The 18012-nt window shown below is 44.2% G+C and overlaps 1 protein-coding gene across 6 annotated transcripts in view; it reads left to right on the forward strand.

Moving 5' to 3' along the window:
* LOC119965349 (gamma-aminobutyric acid receptor subunit alpha-1-like) overlaps positions 1-18012 on the forward strand; it is a 66546-nt gene that overhangs the window by 9635 nt on the left and 38899 nt on the right. For all 6 annotated transcript variants that reach the window (XM_038795991.1, XM_038795994.1, XM_038795993.1 and 3 more), the window contains exon 6: positions 8902-8984. In XM_038795991.1, the coding sequence (XP_038651919.1) occupies positions 8902-8984 (83 nt within the window). The remainder of the gene's footprint in view (positions 1-8901; positions 8985-18012) is intronic.

Consider the following 18012-nt stretch of genomic DNA (forward strand, 5'->3'; position numbering starts at 1 on the left):
AAGTGTATACTTAAGGATCCCACAATACTATTCAAGAGCATGCAGTCTCTCAGTCTTCATGGACATTCCTCAATCCATTAACCCCCCCCACAAAAAAAAAACTAGATTGGGTCAATGCCAGCTGCAAGACATTGCTCTGCAGAAAATGATTACAAATTGCAAAATGGCTTTACTCACATAACTCTGTAATTCCTTTAACGCAAAGCTTTTTTGGATGCTTCTGAAAAATGTAATAAGATGTTATGCAAGTGACATTTCTTCCCGTCCCTCTCAGTGAAATTGTGGATATAAATGCTACCCTCAGCTACTCATGTTGTCACTGCAGTGGAATGTAATGGTGCTTTCAGAGAGTGCAGTTTTATCCAACTGTCCACTCTTAGGCTGATCCATTTAAAGGGTTCCCTTATCACGAATGAGAAGAGCTCTGTTTGCTGGAGACTCAGCAACATAGGATGGGAAGCATTGTGGACTATTAGAATTTTGTGCAGTAAAATTACCAGAAGGGGTCTTTTCATTTTTTGTCTACTAAATGCATTAATGGGATGCAACCTGGAACTCTACATGGTAATGGTATTTTTTAAGGACGTTTATAAATGTGAATTTCATATCAGAAGCTTCAAAGACCGATGGGTTGCAGTCTTAGGTCCTGCTCCACTGAGCTCCCCATTTTAGCTAGGCTGCAAAGTCATTGAACAGAGGGCAGACAAATTCCTGCAGAGGAAAGGAAAATTGATGCAAAGTCTTCACAAGTTTACTCTTCCAAGTTTCCTCCTGTCTAGTCAAGAGGGGTGGTGGCAAATTGGGAATAGATTACCCTTATACATTTGGATGCGTTGTTTTTAACATGACTGCATGGTTTCTAGCTAGTAACTGGACACAAAGATGAGAACACAATTTCAGAATTACTATCCCTTATCTGTTATATATACAATATAATTTGGTAAATGATTGATGTCACACATTGTGGTGATGATGGTTTATGTCTCAATAGATACTAATGACCTGTGCATTCTAGGCAGTTGATGTTTGTCACTGATCATACAGACAGATTAGTAATTGTGATGCAGTCAATGCAAATGTTTTAAAAAGAAATTTAGAGTGCCCAATTATTTTTTTTTGCCAATTAAGGGGCAACTTTGCGAGCCCAATCCACCTATCATGCACATCTCTGGGTTGTGGGGGTGAGATCCACGCAGAAACGGGAGAATGTACAAACTCCACACAGACAGTGACCCAGGGCCGGGATCTTTTTTTATTGTCACAAGTAGGCTTCATGAAGTTACTAAGAAAAGCTCCTAGTCGCTGCATTCCAGGGCCTTTTCGGGTACAAAGAGGGAGAATTCTGAATTCTCAGCCAGTACGGGACTTGAAGCCCCGCTGCTGGCCTGGCTCTGTATTACAAGTCAGCTGTCTAGCCCACTGAGCTAAACCAGCCCTGTCTGGTATAGTAATATGGTGGACTTGCAAATGCCCTCTGCAATGGCCTAGCAAACCACTCAGTTGAAGGGACAATTAGGGATTGGCAACAAATGTTGACCTTGTCAACGACTCCCACACCCACGATAAAATAAAATAATCTTCTCACTCCACATTCAGTGAAGCATAGCTGGCTGAAATGTATTCCCTGATATCACCTGTCAGTCGTTCATTATAACTATATCTTTTTATTAATAGGTACATGTTTAGGTGTTACTGTTTGACCTTTATGGTCTGTCTTAATTATGATGCATAATGCATTGCCGTTTTGCTAATGGCTGTTTATGTCAAACTCAAAATGTATGAATTTTGATCTTCACTGGAGGCTATTAATAAGTCACTTTTGTAGTTTTTTTATTTCATCTTGTATGAAATCACAATGGCAGGAATCTTACCAAAAAATGGCAAAGTATCAGTTCCAGTGAGAAAAAAATGGAGGAAATCTTCCGGGGGAGTTGGCGGGACCTTGCGCGGAGTCTTACGCCTCTTTCAGTAAAGTGTATCTCTCCGCGAGATTCACACCACGCTCTTGGCATCCTCCCGCTTATTAGCCCAACCCGGGGAAACCTAATCAGTGTGGTTAGCACTGTTGCTTCACAACTCCAAGGTCCCAGGTTCGATTCCTGGCTTGGGTTACTGTCTGTGCGGAGTGTGCATGTTCTCCCCCTGTCTGCGTGGGTTTCCTCTGGGTTTTTCGGTTTCCTCCCACAGTCCAAAGATGTGTCAGTTAAGTGGATTGGCCATACTAAATTGCCCTTAGGTTAGGTGGGGTTGCTGGGTTCCGGGGATGGCGTAGAGGTGTGGGCTTGAGTGGAGTGCACTTTCCAAAGGCCGGAGACTTGATGGGCCGAAAGGCCTCCTTCTGCACTGTAAATTCTATGATTCTATGATAATCATTGGGAAGTTCCATATAAACGCTTCCCCAGTACTGCCCAAAACTTGTCCAAGATCCAGACATGGGCTGGCAGCGTGGAAGCCAGTTCCATGTTTCATGGGGGAACCCTGATCAGACTGCTGGATGGTGTGCAGCAGAGATGGAAAGTCCTGTACCTGTAATCGGAGAGCAGCCCACCGGAAAGACACCCACCCTTGCCTGGGAGGCAACAGCTGCCTTGGTGAGTGTGATCACTCTCCAGAAGAGGATGGGGCAGCAGTGCAGGAAGACGATAAATGACCGTATTCACATGGCCAGTGTAGACCTGCCACCTCCAGCCTCTCACTGCAACCCCTCACCAACACCTCGCACCTCCAAGGTGATCTCTCACCTATTCACCTCAAAGTTTACCCACCTGCCATGAAGCCCTCTTTTATCCGAACCCTCCACCGGTGTAGATAATCACACTTCAGTGGGAATAACTAGTAGACAGGCTTCTGGGTGACTCAGTGGTGGCAACCTCACAGTTGATGATCCACAGCAGGTAGAGGCAAGCACATCACAGGGATCCGACACTTAGAGCCCCAAGTTGGAGACATTTTGGAGGTTGTTTTTCAGCACCATTTCAGCAATCATGCATGTGGATTTGGAGCCCAGTCGCCTGGGGCTATATTTGGGGTGTCGGACTTGCTGGAGCCGCAGATGGGAGTGGCGGCAGATGTCATAGCCTTCTCCTCACTGATTGCTTGCAGGCAGGTCATGTTGGGGTGGAAGTCAGTTTCTCCACCCTGCGCTTTGGTATGACTGGGGGATCCGATGGAGTTCCTGAATTCGGAGAAGGTCAAAGTTATTTTGAGGGGGGTGAGGGAGGGGTTCCACAAGAGATGGGGTTTGTTTATATTATATTATAAACCAGGGGCTGGTTTAGCACAGTGAGCTAAACAGCTGGCTTGTAATGCAGAACAAGGCAGCAGCGCGGGTGTAATTTCTGTACCGGCCTCCCCGAACAGGCACCAGAATGTGGCGACTAGGGGCTTTTCACCGTAACTTCATTAAAGCCTACTTGTGACAATAGAGAAATAGAAATAGAGAAATACAGCACAGAACAGGCCCTTCGGCCCACGATGTTGCGCCGAACTTTTGTCCTAGGTTAATCATAGAATTTTGGACAATTTTTCATGGCCAATCCACCCAACCTGCACATCTTTGGACTGTGGGAGGAAACCGGAGCACCCGGAGGAAACCCACGCAGTCACGGGGAGGATGTGCAGACTCCACACAGACAGTGACCCAAGTCGAAATCGAACTTGGGACCCTGGAGCTGTGAAGCAATTGTGCTATCCACAATGCTACCGTGCTGCCCTTAAGAAGTTAACCTACACTCCCTTATTCTACCCTAATCCAAGTACCTATCCAATAGCCGCTTGAAGGTCCATAAATTTTCCGACTCAACTACTACCACAGGCAGTGCATTCCATGCCCCCACTACTCTCTGGGTAAAGAACCTACCTCTGACATCCCCTCTATATCTTCCACCATTTATCTTAAATTTATGTCCCCTTGTAATGGTGTGTTCCACCCGTGATTATTATTATTATATTTTAAAGAGTTGGTTACCGTCAGCTGTTAAGGGAGGGGGACGGGAAAGTGGGGCTTTTGTTTCAGGTTATTGAAGGATGGAAGGGGGGCAGGTCTGGGGTCTTTGTTGATTTTGTTTTGTTGTGTTGTGTGTTTCAAATGTTAAAATATTAAAAACCTGAATAAAAATATTTTCAAAATAAAAATTGCGAGGTTATGAAGGCGTCCCTAGCCAAATTGCCCAAGCAGGCTCCAGCCAGGGCCTGAGGTCCTTCCTCCTCCTGCTCCATGGGTTATCCCTCCCCTGCCTTCTTGACCTCCTTTTTATTTGAGGAGATGTGTTGATCCTCCATCTCTTCCCGTTCCAGGTGGTCATCCCTCTGTGGCACCAAGTTGGGGAGCTGACCACAATTATATGGGACACCCTGTGGGGCCTGGATTGAACTGCACCCCCAATTGGTCCAGGCACCGGAACCACATCTTCAACTATCTGATTGTCTACGTGACCAGCACATGCACTGAAGCATGACCCTCACTGTAGCAAGTCTCAGCCTCAGTTTATGACCTCTGCGTGGCATCGTCAGGCTCGTCCTTATTGGGTACCCTTTGTCCCCGAGGAGCCACCCCTCCAGAGGCTGATCTCCCTCAAAGATATCTGGGAACTGTGAGCGCCCCAAGATGTAACTGCCTATGGACGTTCCCTGGGAAACAGGCACCCATCTACATGATTTGTCTTTGGACGTTGAGGGAGTGGAACCCCTTGCGGTTCATAAATGGCATTGCACGATGCCATGGCGACTGCAGGGGCACGTGGGTGCAATCTAGCACAACTTGCACTGATGGCATGCCATCTAAACAGGCGAAGTCTAAGGCCTTGGCGTCTTTGCCTTCCTGGCCCCAGTTCAAGTTAACTACATGTGGGCCCTTGCTTAGAGTGCATCTGTCACCTCCCTAATACATTTGTGTGCTGCTAAATGGGACATGTCACACAGATCACCAGTGCTGCCCTGAAACAAGCCGCTGACATAGCGGTTCAGAATGGCAGTGTTTTAAGGGCCATTGGCGGTTACTGTCCTCCCATCTCATGTGGTGCCAGCTCCTGCAGGATTTGGCAAAGATGGTCCATCGTCACCCGGGACAGTTCTTCTCTGGCACTGTGGCTCTCATATCTGTAGATAGGAAGATCAACATCCAAAGACCCTTGGCTGGTAAAGTCTTAAACGGGGCTGTTCCCTCTCTGGTGCTGCTCACTGTATCGCTAAGGGCCCAGGCTCCCTCTCCTCAGCAGGGCGCTGGTCCTGGCCACGTTCAGCAGCATGCCTTTCTCTGCTGCTGCTCTACAGTTATGAATAAAAATGTCAATTCAACAGGGTCCATTTTTTGAGTATAAATTTAAAGCACCCGATTCTTTTTTTCGAATTAAGGGGCAATTTAGCATGGCCACTCCGCCTACCCTGCACACCTTTTGGGTTGTGGGGTGAGACACATGCAGACACAGGGAGAATGTGCAAACTCCACACGGACAGTGACCCGGGGCTAGGATCCAACCCGGATCCTCAGCGTCGTGAGGTAGCAGTGCTAACCACTGCACCACCACACTGCCCAACTCGACAGGATCCATGATTGTCCACAATCATGCACTGAAAAGTGAAGGAAACGAAAGTTAGTGGTGAGAATTCCTGAGAAAGGCCTTCAGCCCTCTACTCCTCTGGAACCTCGAACATGCGCTTCCACCTTAGTGACTGCCTCTCCACTAAGCCTCACACCTCCTCTCACACTGGCATATCCCCACTCCTGTCCTTCTCAACTCCACTAGGACTCTCAAGAGTCTAACTGACCCTTTTATTACTGCCATTCCACAAATCTAAGGTGATCCCGAAACCCCACCATGCACTGGGTGACTGGATTATTCAGTGGAGGCATGGGAGCCGCGTCTGCATCTTCATGAGGCACCTCAAAGAAGTCCGTCCCCCCCCCTCCACTGTCATGACATGTAACAGGGTGAGTGATGATAGACTTAACCCTGATGCCCTGCCTTGGGGGTAACTTCAGTGTATCTGGTGTAAACTCTTGATTAAAAACTGGGGTTCATTGGTTGGGACTGAACCACTTTTAAACTAAATAACAAAATCTGAGGGACAAAGTAAAAGGAGAAGCCCCTTAAGGGGATAGTGCCTTAAACAAAAACAAATCACAAATTAAACTTAACAGATCAAATTAATATGTGATTAAAGGTGTCAATAAGGCACCCTTGTCCCTGAGGTGCCCAACAGGCATGGAAGGCCTCACTGGTGCCAGTGGACACTGCGTGGTCCCTTTCCAAAGACACTCAGCCACGAACGTAGCCACAGTAGAGGTCAGACAATCAGTCACCCCTGTGTTGACCTGTTGATTGTTTGGAGATGAACTATTTTGAGTTCAACCAATTAAACTAAATCAAACAAACTGAGGGACAAACTAAGAGGGGCAGCACCTTAAGAGATACTCACCAAACCAGAAACAAAGAGCAAATGAAACTTAAAACATTAAACCAAAAAATGATTAAAAGAGTCAATAAAGCACCCCAGACTCTGCGGTGCCCACCGAGCATGGAAGGCTTCGATCGGGCCATGGATACCACATGCACCCTCTCCGGGGACATCCAGCCACAAATGAAGCCGCAGAAGAGGGGCAAACAGTTACATTGGATTACCCCTTTGGTCATCCGCTGCCTGGACCTGTTTGTGGCAAGTTGTGCCAGGCTCAGGAGCAGGTCCTCTACCTTGCCCACCCCTCTCCACAATGGGTGCCTTTTTGGGAGTGAAACCAGTAGAATTTCTCTTTAGATTTGCATATTTTATTGACACTGTTGAGTTGCCAATGAAGAGTAAATTGCATTCCAGTCACCTGGATGCCTTCTGTGACAGATGAGGACCAACTGATTAGAGTAAAGCTTGCAATGTGCATGATATTCAGAAGGCACCCACATTCTCCCTTAGCACAAATCCTACACACATATTCCTGAGAGACAAGTTTCCTAGACAAGTGCAGTTGAGATTCAGTAGAGACCGTGGTAATCAGAGTTCTGCCTGAGTGTGGGGTTGTACTTACAGTTCAGTCAAACTTCCCTACATGAGAAGGTCTTCATTCCTCATGATGCAGGAAGTAACCTATTTGTGAGACGCCCACTCTGCCAATCACATTGGAGAGAATCATGTTTTCGCTTCTTTCCAGATTATGAGCCTGCACCAACCTTCTCATGGACGGAGAGAGAGAGAGCTCACTTTGTAAAGGATAATACAACCTAAACACACAAATCAGGAAAACTGTAACTGACATTCAAAATCATCTTATATTCATTTCCATATTTTAAAAATATAACCAGCAGGAAGAACTTATATATATATAGATGATTACATAGAAAGCAATACATGAAATATATGCTATATTATTGCTTTAGCCTTTTTAATATAAATTAGCTTTGTATTTATAGTAAAAATGCATATTATGTTTTACATTTCTAGCGTACACAATAGTTTATATTCATATTACATGATGTAATTCATAATGATATGTATGTATCAGTAAAAATAATGCACCATAATTTGATGTCAAAATAATTAGTGTGGGTTTTGGCACCACCATTATTAATGTGCAATGATTTTAGGTACGGGGCATTATATCCAAATATTACTGTCTGAAGACATCACAAAAAAAACCTTGCTGTCTGGTTCACTGCATTGAACTATGTGAAGTTGCTGTATTTACACAATAGATATGAACTAAACTCGCCATAGAAAGTTAAGTCTCATCCATTTCAGACTAAATATTGCAATAATGACATGTGCAGGTTAGGTGGATTGGCCATGCTAAATTGCCCCTTAGTGTCCAAAAGGTTAGGTGGCGTTACTGGGTTACGGGGATAGGGTGGAGGCGTGGACTTAAGTAGGGTGCTCTTTCCAAGGGCCGGTGCAGACTTGATGGGCTGAATGGCCTCTTTTTGCACTGTAAATTCTGTTATTCTATGTGAAGTATTAATTACTGCCAATTAACCTCTCTGATACTGCAGGCTATCCATAAAAATGATCGGTTCTCTTTCCTTGAGATTTTACTTGTTGTTGGAGATTTTAAAAATGTAAAATGCTGCATTTAATTTTCTTTTTTCCCTATCTCTCTCTTCATCTAATCTTTCCTTCCCACCCCTTTTGTACGTGATTGGCTATTGATTTGGCCCATTTGAATTTATATTTACTTCTCAATCTTTGCATTATCAATTCCACAATCATTGAATGTAATTGATTGAGGAGATATCCCACTGGTTGTCCTGTTCATGTGGATCCCTTGTTGCACCATTGGCGACTTGAACATTCAGCTAATTTACATGCAAACGTATGAGGGTATTTCAAACACAATGAAATAGATTAAATGAGACACTCTACAGAGCAAAATATCGTCCAATTTTGTTTCCATTAATATGCTATCACAGTGGTAAAATAATGTGACTAAACTGCTTTAATTGATATTTCGAAGCAATAAAAAGCACAGAAATACTTAACTAAATATAGTTTGATTGGAAACTTACAAAAAACGTGAAATGCAAATTCTTTAATTCATTAAGTATAATAACTCAAATTTATGTAGACGCTCCACATTATTGTGTTTATATTTGTAATATATATTCAGGAGGAGAAATTTGTTAATGTAATGTCACTTTGAACGGTGTTGCACAGACTTGTATTGAATTTCCGGGGGCAGGCAATGCCACAAGCTGAACTGGGAGTCTTCAGTGGCACTCCTCAACAAAAATCTCCCCTACAATGTAGTATCCCTGGATTATTTTTTTCCCTGTAATATTATAATTGTTACACAGGAGTTTCCTCTTCATATTATATTTTGTCATTTCGCTGCTACATTTCTTTATTGCATGTTGAAATCTTTTGCATCATTTCAAAGTTCCGACTATGTATTTACAATGCATGTTTGTTTATTTGTAGGTTGACTGTTCGTGCTGAGTGTCCTATGCATTTGGAAGATTTCCCAATGGATGCCCATGCATGCCCTCTAAAATTTGGCAGTTGTAAGTAGAAAAATATTTAACAATTTCTGTTGCTTGCTGTGGGTGTTATAGTGAGTGTAGTTTCTTAGCAAAATTGACTTTGTAGTTGAGGGTATGGCACATTCAAAGCATAAGTCCAGCACTGCTATGAAGAAGAAATGTCATCGTTGCCGTTTATTTTTTATGTATTGACTATTAGGACCAATGTTCAAGAAAGTCCCCTCTTCAGTGTCCTTTTTTAAAAAAGTTTTTAAAAATAAATTTAGAGTATCCAATTCATTTTTTTCCATTTAAAAGGCAATTTAGCATGTTCAATCCACCTACTTTGCACATCTTTGGGTTGTGGGGGCGAAACCCATGCAAACACTGGGAGAATTTGCAAACTCCACACGGACAGTGACCCAGAGCTGGAATTGAACCTTGGACCTCAGCACCATGAGACTGCAGTGCTATCACTGCGCCACCTTGCAGCCCTCAGTGTCCTTTTTAAAGGAGACAGGGTCTCTGTCAAAACATTTTTCTAGTAAGAGCAATCTTATTATTTTGACTTCTTTACAAGAAATGTACCAATGAGATGTAATTGGTATTAACATCCCATGGCATGATACTTAATTCAATTGTTTTAATAGGAAGGATATTTGGAATGCAATTTTAAAATATTTTTAGGCAGTTTCCAATCAGTGAATCCATGCAATTATTATTCAGCTCTATTCATTGCATATTATTCACAGGTAAATTAGAATGTCAGGGTGGAATCTCATGGAGGCGACGGGGGTTTGCAGAGAGGTCGACAGTCAGGGGATTTGGGTTTCCCGAACTTACTGTATTACTACTGGGTGGCGAATGCGGAGAAGGTGAGGAGTTGGGTTAGACTCCCAGTGGGTTAGAATGGATGAGAGTTTTTGCAGAGGGTCGAGGCTGAGGCCGTTGGAAACACTGCCGCTCCCGATGGCCCCGGGGAAATATTCGGGGAGTCAGGTGGTAGTAGCAACGTTGAAAATCTGGAGGCAGTTGCACCAGCTCTTTAGGCTGGGGACGGGGTCAAAGGAAATGCCAATTCGGGGAATCATAGATTTGAGCGAGGGAAGTGGGATGGGAGTTTTCGAAGATGGGAGGAGAGGGGAGTTAGGGCACTAAAGGATTTGTTTTTGGGGTGCCGGTTTGTGGGACTGGAGGAGCTGGGGGTGAAATATGGATTGGGGCAGGGGTGATGTTTAGATATATGCAGGTCCGGGATTTCGCCAGGAAGGAGGTACAGAGCTTTCCGATGGCACTGGCCCCTACATTGTTGGAAGAGGTGCTGACGACAGGGGGACTGGAGAGGGGGGGTGGTGCCGGCGATTTGTGGGGTGATTCTCGGAGAAGATAAGGCATCACTGGAGGGGATTAAGGCAAAGTGGGAGGAAGAGTTGGGGGACAGCATGGAGGTGAGGTTGTGATGTGAGGTGCTCCGGAGGGTGAATGCTTCAACTTTGTGCGTGAGGTTGGGGCTGATACAGCTGAAGGTGGTGTATAGGGCACACGTCACAAAGATGAGGATGAGCCGACTCTTTGAGGGGGTAGAGGATGTTTTTGAGTGCTGTGGGGGAGGCCCCACAAATCACATTCACATGTTTTGGTCCTGTTCAAAACTGGAGGGGTATTGGAGGGAGGTCTTCAGGGTTATCTCGAAGGTGGTGCAAATGAAACTTAAACCGGGTACCCCGGAAGCCACGTTCAAGGTTTTGGATTGGCCGTGGTTGGAAGCACGTGCGAAGGCAGATGTCAGCCTTCTCCTTATTGATCGCCCGAAGGCGGGTCCTGTTGGAGTGGAGGTCAGCTTCTCCACCCTGTGCCCTGGCGTGGCGTGGGAATCTGCTGGAGTTCTTAACACTTGAGAAAGTGAAGTTCGAGTTGAGGGGAAGGATGGAAGGGTTCTACTATTCATGGTTTTATTTATTCAAGAATTGGATGACATCGAACATTTGGGGGGTGGTTTGGGGAGGTTGGGGGAGGGGGTTGGAGTGTATATGTTGCTGGTGACTATGTATGGGGTGATGGTGGATTCCAGATTATTTTTCTCTTTGGTGTTTGTATTTAAAATGTTGTAGGTTGTTTGGCGGTTTGTAGGATGAAGGGATTGGTTTTGTAAAAAATTTAGAATACCCAATAATTTTTTTCCAATTAAGGGGCAATTTAGCGTGGCCAATTCACCTACCCTGCATATCTTTGGGTTGTAGGGGCGAAACCCACACAAACATGGGTAGATTGTGCAAACTCCACATGGACAGCGACCCAGAGCTGGGATCGAACCTGTGACCTCAGTATCGTCAGGCAACAGGGCTAACCCACTGCGCCACTGTGCTGCCAGGATGAAGGGATTGTTGACCAGGGGAATGTCATTGTATTTGTTACTGTTGATTATTTGTTGGTGGTGTAAATTTGGATGAAAATGTGAAAAAGGAGGAGAATAAATATATTTTGTTTAAAAAATGGAGGTGATGGGGGATGGACCTTTGCCATTGGCTGGAGAGCCAGCGATAGTCCCCTTGTTATCTGTTTCAGGGAAGGCCTGCTGCACCTTGGGTCAATCAAGCATTTAATGGGCCGGCGGTGGGCTTTTCCCCAGGGTGAAGGGCTGAAGTCCTGCCCGCTGAGAGCTGCTGATCAATCAGAGGACACCTGCTCTTCTGTACTCAGCTGTGTCACTGGATCGCGGAGGGACCCAGGCACAGGTGGGTGCTGCCATCAAGGAGTCCCAGGTTGTGTGTGATGGGGAAGAGGGGAGACAGGATTTTGCAGCTTGGGCAGCGGACAACCCTCAATGGGCCCCATTTCCCGATGCTGGGTTAATTGATCAGACACTGAGTGCCTTTGAATGAGGGATTGATTCCTTTCTCCACATGATGAGTCTCCCAGCTGCTACCGGGTTAATACCAGTGGCAACAGAATGAAGCCCTTGATGTGGGCGTTAGTTATCCACTCCAAAGCCTCAATTGGTGATGGGGAACGACAGTTGTCCAGGCGTCTTCCATGGACGTAATTGGAGTAGAGGCTGGAAGGTGATGGGGTCCGTGTCTGCCACTCTTCTGCCTGATTACATATACCCACCACCATACCCGCCATGGGGAAAACCATCAGGGTCCACCTCAGATCATAATTATTTTGTATTTACTGTATCAAGCAACATTCAGCCATCAGCCAGAGCAATTTGATAAAATTAATTTACTGTTGTTAACAAAGATCAAAACATGGTAATTGAAGACAATTATGTGTTCAATGAGATCGCCTCAACTGCTTCACTGGGCAGAGAATTCCATAGATTCACACCCCTTTGAGTGAAGAAGTTCCTCCTGAACTCAGTCCTAAATCTGCTCCCCCTTATTTTGACGCTCTGCCCGCTAGTTCTAATTTCATTCACCAGTGGAAACAAACCACCTGCTTCTATCTTATCTATTCCCTTCATCATTTTATATGCTTCTATAAGATCCTGCCCTCATTCTTCTAAAAGAAGATGTTAATGTGAAGGGTGAAGGTTACAGGTCCTAATAGGCTTTTATACAATGTCTCATCCAAGGTGAGCTTTCTGATCAGCTCACCTTGGAGGCAATGGAACTGACTCAATCACACATCCCACCCCCGTTCAGTGGAGTAAAAATTGTTCATGCAGGGTTCTTTTCCATGCAGATGGGCTTATTGAATCCTATAATGTCCTGCCTCGGGTTTCCCACTTTGATGGCACTAATCTGGCTTCTTTGTCAGAAAAAGAATAACAGATCCAATACACAAAATATTGGTTATGGTACTAAAACCTACTATGCCCATAACAGAGGGCCGTTGAAAGTTCTGAGTCTGTATTAATGAGAAAGTTAACCAAGTCGCTCAAGTCTTGAGTAATGGAATGGACAACAAGAAACATAGATATGTATACAAATGTCAAAATAGCACAGAGCAAAAGATGTTCCAGAGGGGCTAAATGCAGCCACATAATCTTAAAAATTGCAACAATATGCTTCGATCTTCTAATTCTGGTAAGTATTATATATATATTTTAAAGTATTTATGAGTAAAAAATATTCGTGTCAATGTAATTTTCATAAAGTAATCACATACAGTAATATTTCTTCAGATTTTATTTGATCGCTTTGTCCGCACCTGTTTACTGTGGTTGAGGTAGTAAATTAACTATTTTGGTTCCTCTTTTGAGCCACCAACATGCAGCTCATACATTGTCTAAAATTAATGGATTAATAGATACCCTCATATCTCCACATTTCATTCTTTCATAGCCAGTTTTTCAGAATTATGCCAAAAACTTAATTCCATCTCAGATGAAGAGAGTAAAGGTTATGAGGAGGGTGATGAATATCTGGTGAGAGAAAGCTTAGCAAAGTTTGAGAATGCAAGGAATTTAGGATTCGTATCTTACATTCTGCTGTTGATAGGTTGGACTATTATTTGCAAGAACAGGGAAGATATTAATTGCAGATATTACATGCTGGTTCTTCAACACACATAAGAATACACTGCAGAAGGGCATTTGTTCATGTCATTAGAATATTTGAAATATCCAGGCATAGTTTTATGCACAAATATTAGGATTCCACAATTTCATGTCCTTGTCTTCATAGAATCATAAACGTAAAGCACAGAAGGAGGGCATTCAGCCCATCTCGCCCATGCCAGCCCCAGGACACCCAGGAGCCTTTTCTAATCCCATCTTCCTGAACCCGGTCAATAGCCCTGTAACTTAGAGCACTTAAAGTGCAGTTCCAGGTACCTTTAAAAAAGAGTTTGGTCCTTTTGTCTCCACCACTGACTCAGGCATCGAATTTCAGACTCCCACTACCTTCTGCATAAAAAGGTTTTTCCCTCATGCCCCCTCCTCAGCTTCTGCCACTTATCTTGAATCTATGCCCCTGGTTCTAGAATTTTCCACCGGGGAAACAATTTGATCCTTCCACTTTATCTGCTCTCCTTGTAATTTTGTACACCTCAATTAAGTCACCCCTCAGGCTTCTTTGTTCCAAAGAAAATAACCCCAACCTATCCAATCTCTCCTCGTAGCCACATTTTGCTAGCACTTGCAATATGCTTGTAAACCTCTTCTGCACTCTGTCCAGAGCAATAACGTCCTTCCTGTAATGTGGTGACCAGAGTTGCACACAATACTCCTGTTGTAGCCTCACCAGTGGTTTTATACAATTCCAACATTATATCTTTACTTTTATATCCCATACCTCTGCCAATGAAGGAGAGCATTCCATATGCTTTCTTAACAACCTTGTTTACTTGAACTGCTTTCTTTAGGGACCTGTGCACTTGTACGCCAAGATCTCTTACTTCACCTACCCCTCTTAGTATATTCCCATTTAATGTGTACTCCCTACAACTGTTTGACCTCCCTAAATTCATGACCTCACACTTTTCTGTGTAATTTATCACCCACTCCACCAATCCATCAATGTCGTTTTGAAGGTATCCTGTACACTGTCTACCATTCGGCCAATCTTTGTGTCTTAAGTTGCAAAACTTGGTTAGCTCTGTGTTGATGACTACGTTATGTTGGTCAGAAACTAACAATCAACCTTTTTGAATCTTTAGATTTTGTTACTTAATGCCCTCTTGAGTCTTATAAACTCCAAACCATGGAGTGTATATTTCCAGCATGAAGCTCCTCCATGCAAATTCACTTACAGAAATTATTTTCTGCAACTAATTGGGTACTAGTTGAAAATGTTACCCGATGGACATTTTTTCAAACATGGGTTTCCCCTTCCATTACTTTATTAATTTTATAATTCGGACAAGTATCTAATTTTGGAACAAACTAATATTAAATATTTTTGCAATTTTAATTGTTTCTTGTTTATTTAATAATTTTGTAAATTTGTTAAAGAAACTACTGCTTGAATTCAGAGTAGATGTCATTTTTACGGTCTTTGATTTTTATTAATATATTAAGTTTAGCTACAAATTTGAGTTTGCAATGCTTCTTGGTCAGCATTTCAAAATGGACATTAGCAAATTGACAGCCTTTTTAATATCACTTTTCCGAGCTGTCTTTTTCTCCATGACTGCTAGTTTTTTCAAGTGTCAGCTATGGTTCGGTTGATAGCATTCTCGTCACTGAGTCATAAGGTTTCAGTTGAAGTCCCACTCCACGCTCGAGCACAAAAATCAAGGTCAGCACTCTAGTGTATTACTGAGGGATTTGCTGCACAGTTAAATACTTTTCCTTTGAGATGATTTGCTAAACTAAAGCCCTACTGGCCTGCTTTGTAGCTAGGAAACATCCCATGGCACTGATGCAATCTACCATGCAGAATTAGTGAAGTCTTGTGACACTAAAACTCAGTAGAAATTGGAGTTAAACTTCTCGGATGCAAACAAGAATCTTTATCGCCTCTATTTGATTACAATTGAGAGAAACTTAAATATATTCTCAATAAAGTCCGGCTAGCAAAACGACTTAAAGAGAAGTAACTTATAAACAATTTCACTTTCAAGATAATACAGAAATGGTTTCTTGCTCAGAGCAAAACAGCTTGCATTTACTTCAAGAGTTAGAGTGGAAAAGTGAAAATATAAAAATAAGGATAGCGAATAGTTAGATCAAAGTATAGAATGATCCTGGAGAAAGATGGCCGTACGGACCATCATGTTTATAGGAAATCTTACCTGGCTTGAACCATCAATCTGCATCTCTATGTCTTCCTAATTGATTTGGGTTCGAATCAAATGTATTTGATTTGACGGTTAGCTGTCAATCCTTAATATTCAACATAAGTTCTGAATGTTGCATGTTTGAATATTTGTGTATGTTATGGAATGCGATTCTGTGCTATTATCAAGACTAGTTTCTACTGGTTCTCTGCTGACTTTGCTTTATCCACATTATGAATAATGGTGCCTTCATGTTGCTATGGTGCCTGCTTCGTCCTTGATCAGATTACTGGTACAGCTCATGTCTTAATGTCAAACTGTCTTTGAAAATATGTATGTTAGAACAATAGCTCTTTCATCTTTGCTTCGTAAAAATGTTTGTTTTAATCTCCAATGAGTTTATGCATGTGTCAGGCTAATTGTGTCTCTGTTGAAGCTGTGTTTTATCATGACCTAAGGTTATGAGTGCTGAAATCCTCAATTTAAAATGGGTATTAAGACGGGCTTAATATTTACACTAAATAGCCTTCTTGTACCTATCAGATCTATCAGGAAATAGTCGATTCCTATCAGGCACTATTTTAAAGAAGAGCGGGGTGTTTACCCCAGGGTGTTCTGGCTAATCAGCACGGTAGCACAGTGGGTAGCACTATTGCTTCACAGCTCCAGGGTCCCAGCTTCGATTCCTGGCTTGGGTCACTGTCTGTAATGAGTCTGAACATTCTCCCTGTGTCTGCATGGGTTTCCTCCGGGTGCTCCGGTTTCCTCCCATAAGTCCCAAAAGACGTGCTGTTAGTTAATTTGGACATTTTGAATTCTCCCTCAGTGTACCCGAACAGGCGCCGGAGTGTGGCGACTTGGGGCTTTTAACAGTAATTTCATTGCCGTGTTAATGTAAGCCTACTTGTGACAATAAAGATTATTATTATTATAATATTTATCCCTCACATCATCACAAAAACAGACTATCTGGCCATTATCACAAAGTTGAAGGTGTTTGGTGTGTGAAAATTAAGTGCTTCATTTCCTACATTACAACTATGGCAACGGTGCAAAAAAAAGTACATCATTGGGTGTAAAGTGCTTTGAGACTTGCAATAATCATGAAATGCATTATAGAAATGCAAACCTTTCTTTTACTTACATTTTATGTGCAAAAATGAGCCCAGAACATACTGCTTGGCGACCTGGGGCAGAATTCTCCGACCCACTGCAGGGACGGGGAATCGCCCGGGGCCTTCGTAAATCCCGCCCCTGCCGTGGCTGGAATTCTCCGCCACCCGGGAAACGGCGGGGGCGGGAATCACGCCGCGCTGGTCGGCAGGCCCCCCACGGCGATTTTCTGGCCCACGATGGGCCGAAGTCCCGCCGCTGTCAGGCCTCTCCCGCCGACGTGGTTTAAACCACCTCTGGTGCCGGCGGGAGAAGGCGGCATGAGCGGGCCCCGGGGTCCTGGGGGGGGGGGGGGGGCGATCTGACCCTGGGGGGTGCCCCCAGGCCCCCACAGTGGCCTGGCCCGCGATCAGGGCCCACTGATCGGCAGTCGGGCCTGTGCCGTGGGGGCACACTTTTTCTTCCACCGCCGCCATGGCCTCCACCATGGCAGTGGCGGAAGAGACCCCCTCCACCGCGCATGCGCCGGGGTGACATCAGCGGCCGCTGACGCTCCGGCGCATGCGTGGACTCACGCCGACCAAGGCCTTTCGGCCACCCCCAACACCAGTCGATGGGGTGCCAAAGGCCATTGGCGCCGGTTGGCGGAGTGGGAGCCACTCCGGCGCGGGCCTAGCCCCTAAAGGTGCGGAGAATTGTGCACCTTTGGGGAGGCCTGACGCCGGAGTGGCTCTCGCCACTACACAACGCCGGGATCCCCCGCCACGCCCGGACCCCCCACCACGCCAGGTAGGGGAGAATCCCGGCCCTGTTTCTTGCTTTACCATTGCAATTTTTAGTTTGCATTCGCCTTCCCACATTCCTGAAATTAAACACACTTTTGTCGGTTACAATCCCACGGAGATGCCAATTACTTTCCATATGACTTTTGCATGATCATTAAAGATGTAGAACACAGGCAGAAATGTTAGCTGATCATTTAATCACAGCGACAATCACAACCAAGCCTGGTACTTTCCTCACTTGATATCTATTTGTGCAGCATGGGTCAATTGACTCGTCAGCAGTGGAGGCAGTAATCTTCTCTCTTCCAATTGAGGCTGATTCTCAAATTCTGTTCTAGAACTCTGTCCCTAGATATCAGTAAGCTTGCACTGATGCAAGAAAAATAAAGTTTAAATTTAAATTCATATTGCAACGAGGAGAACGTTTTGAAGCATTATAATATGTCAGCTGACAGAATCTTGAAGTGTTTAAGGGTTAATGACTTTATCAGAGTTCAGGCTTGGAG

Source organism: Scyliorhinus canicula, chromosome 4, assembly GCF_902713615.1.
Source record: "Scyliorhinus canicula chromosome 4, sScyCan1.1, whole genome shotgun sequence".
NCBI lineage: Eukaryota > Metazoa > Chordata > Chondrichthyes > Carcharhiniformes > Scyliorhinidae > Scyliorhinus > Scyliorhinus canicula.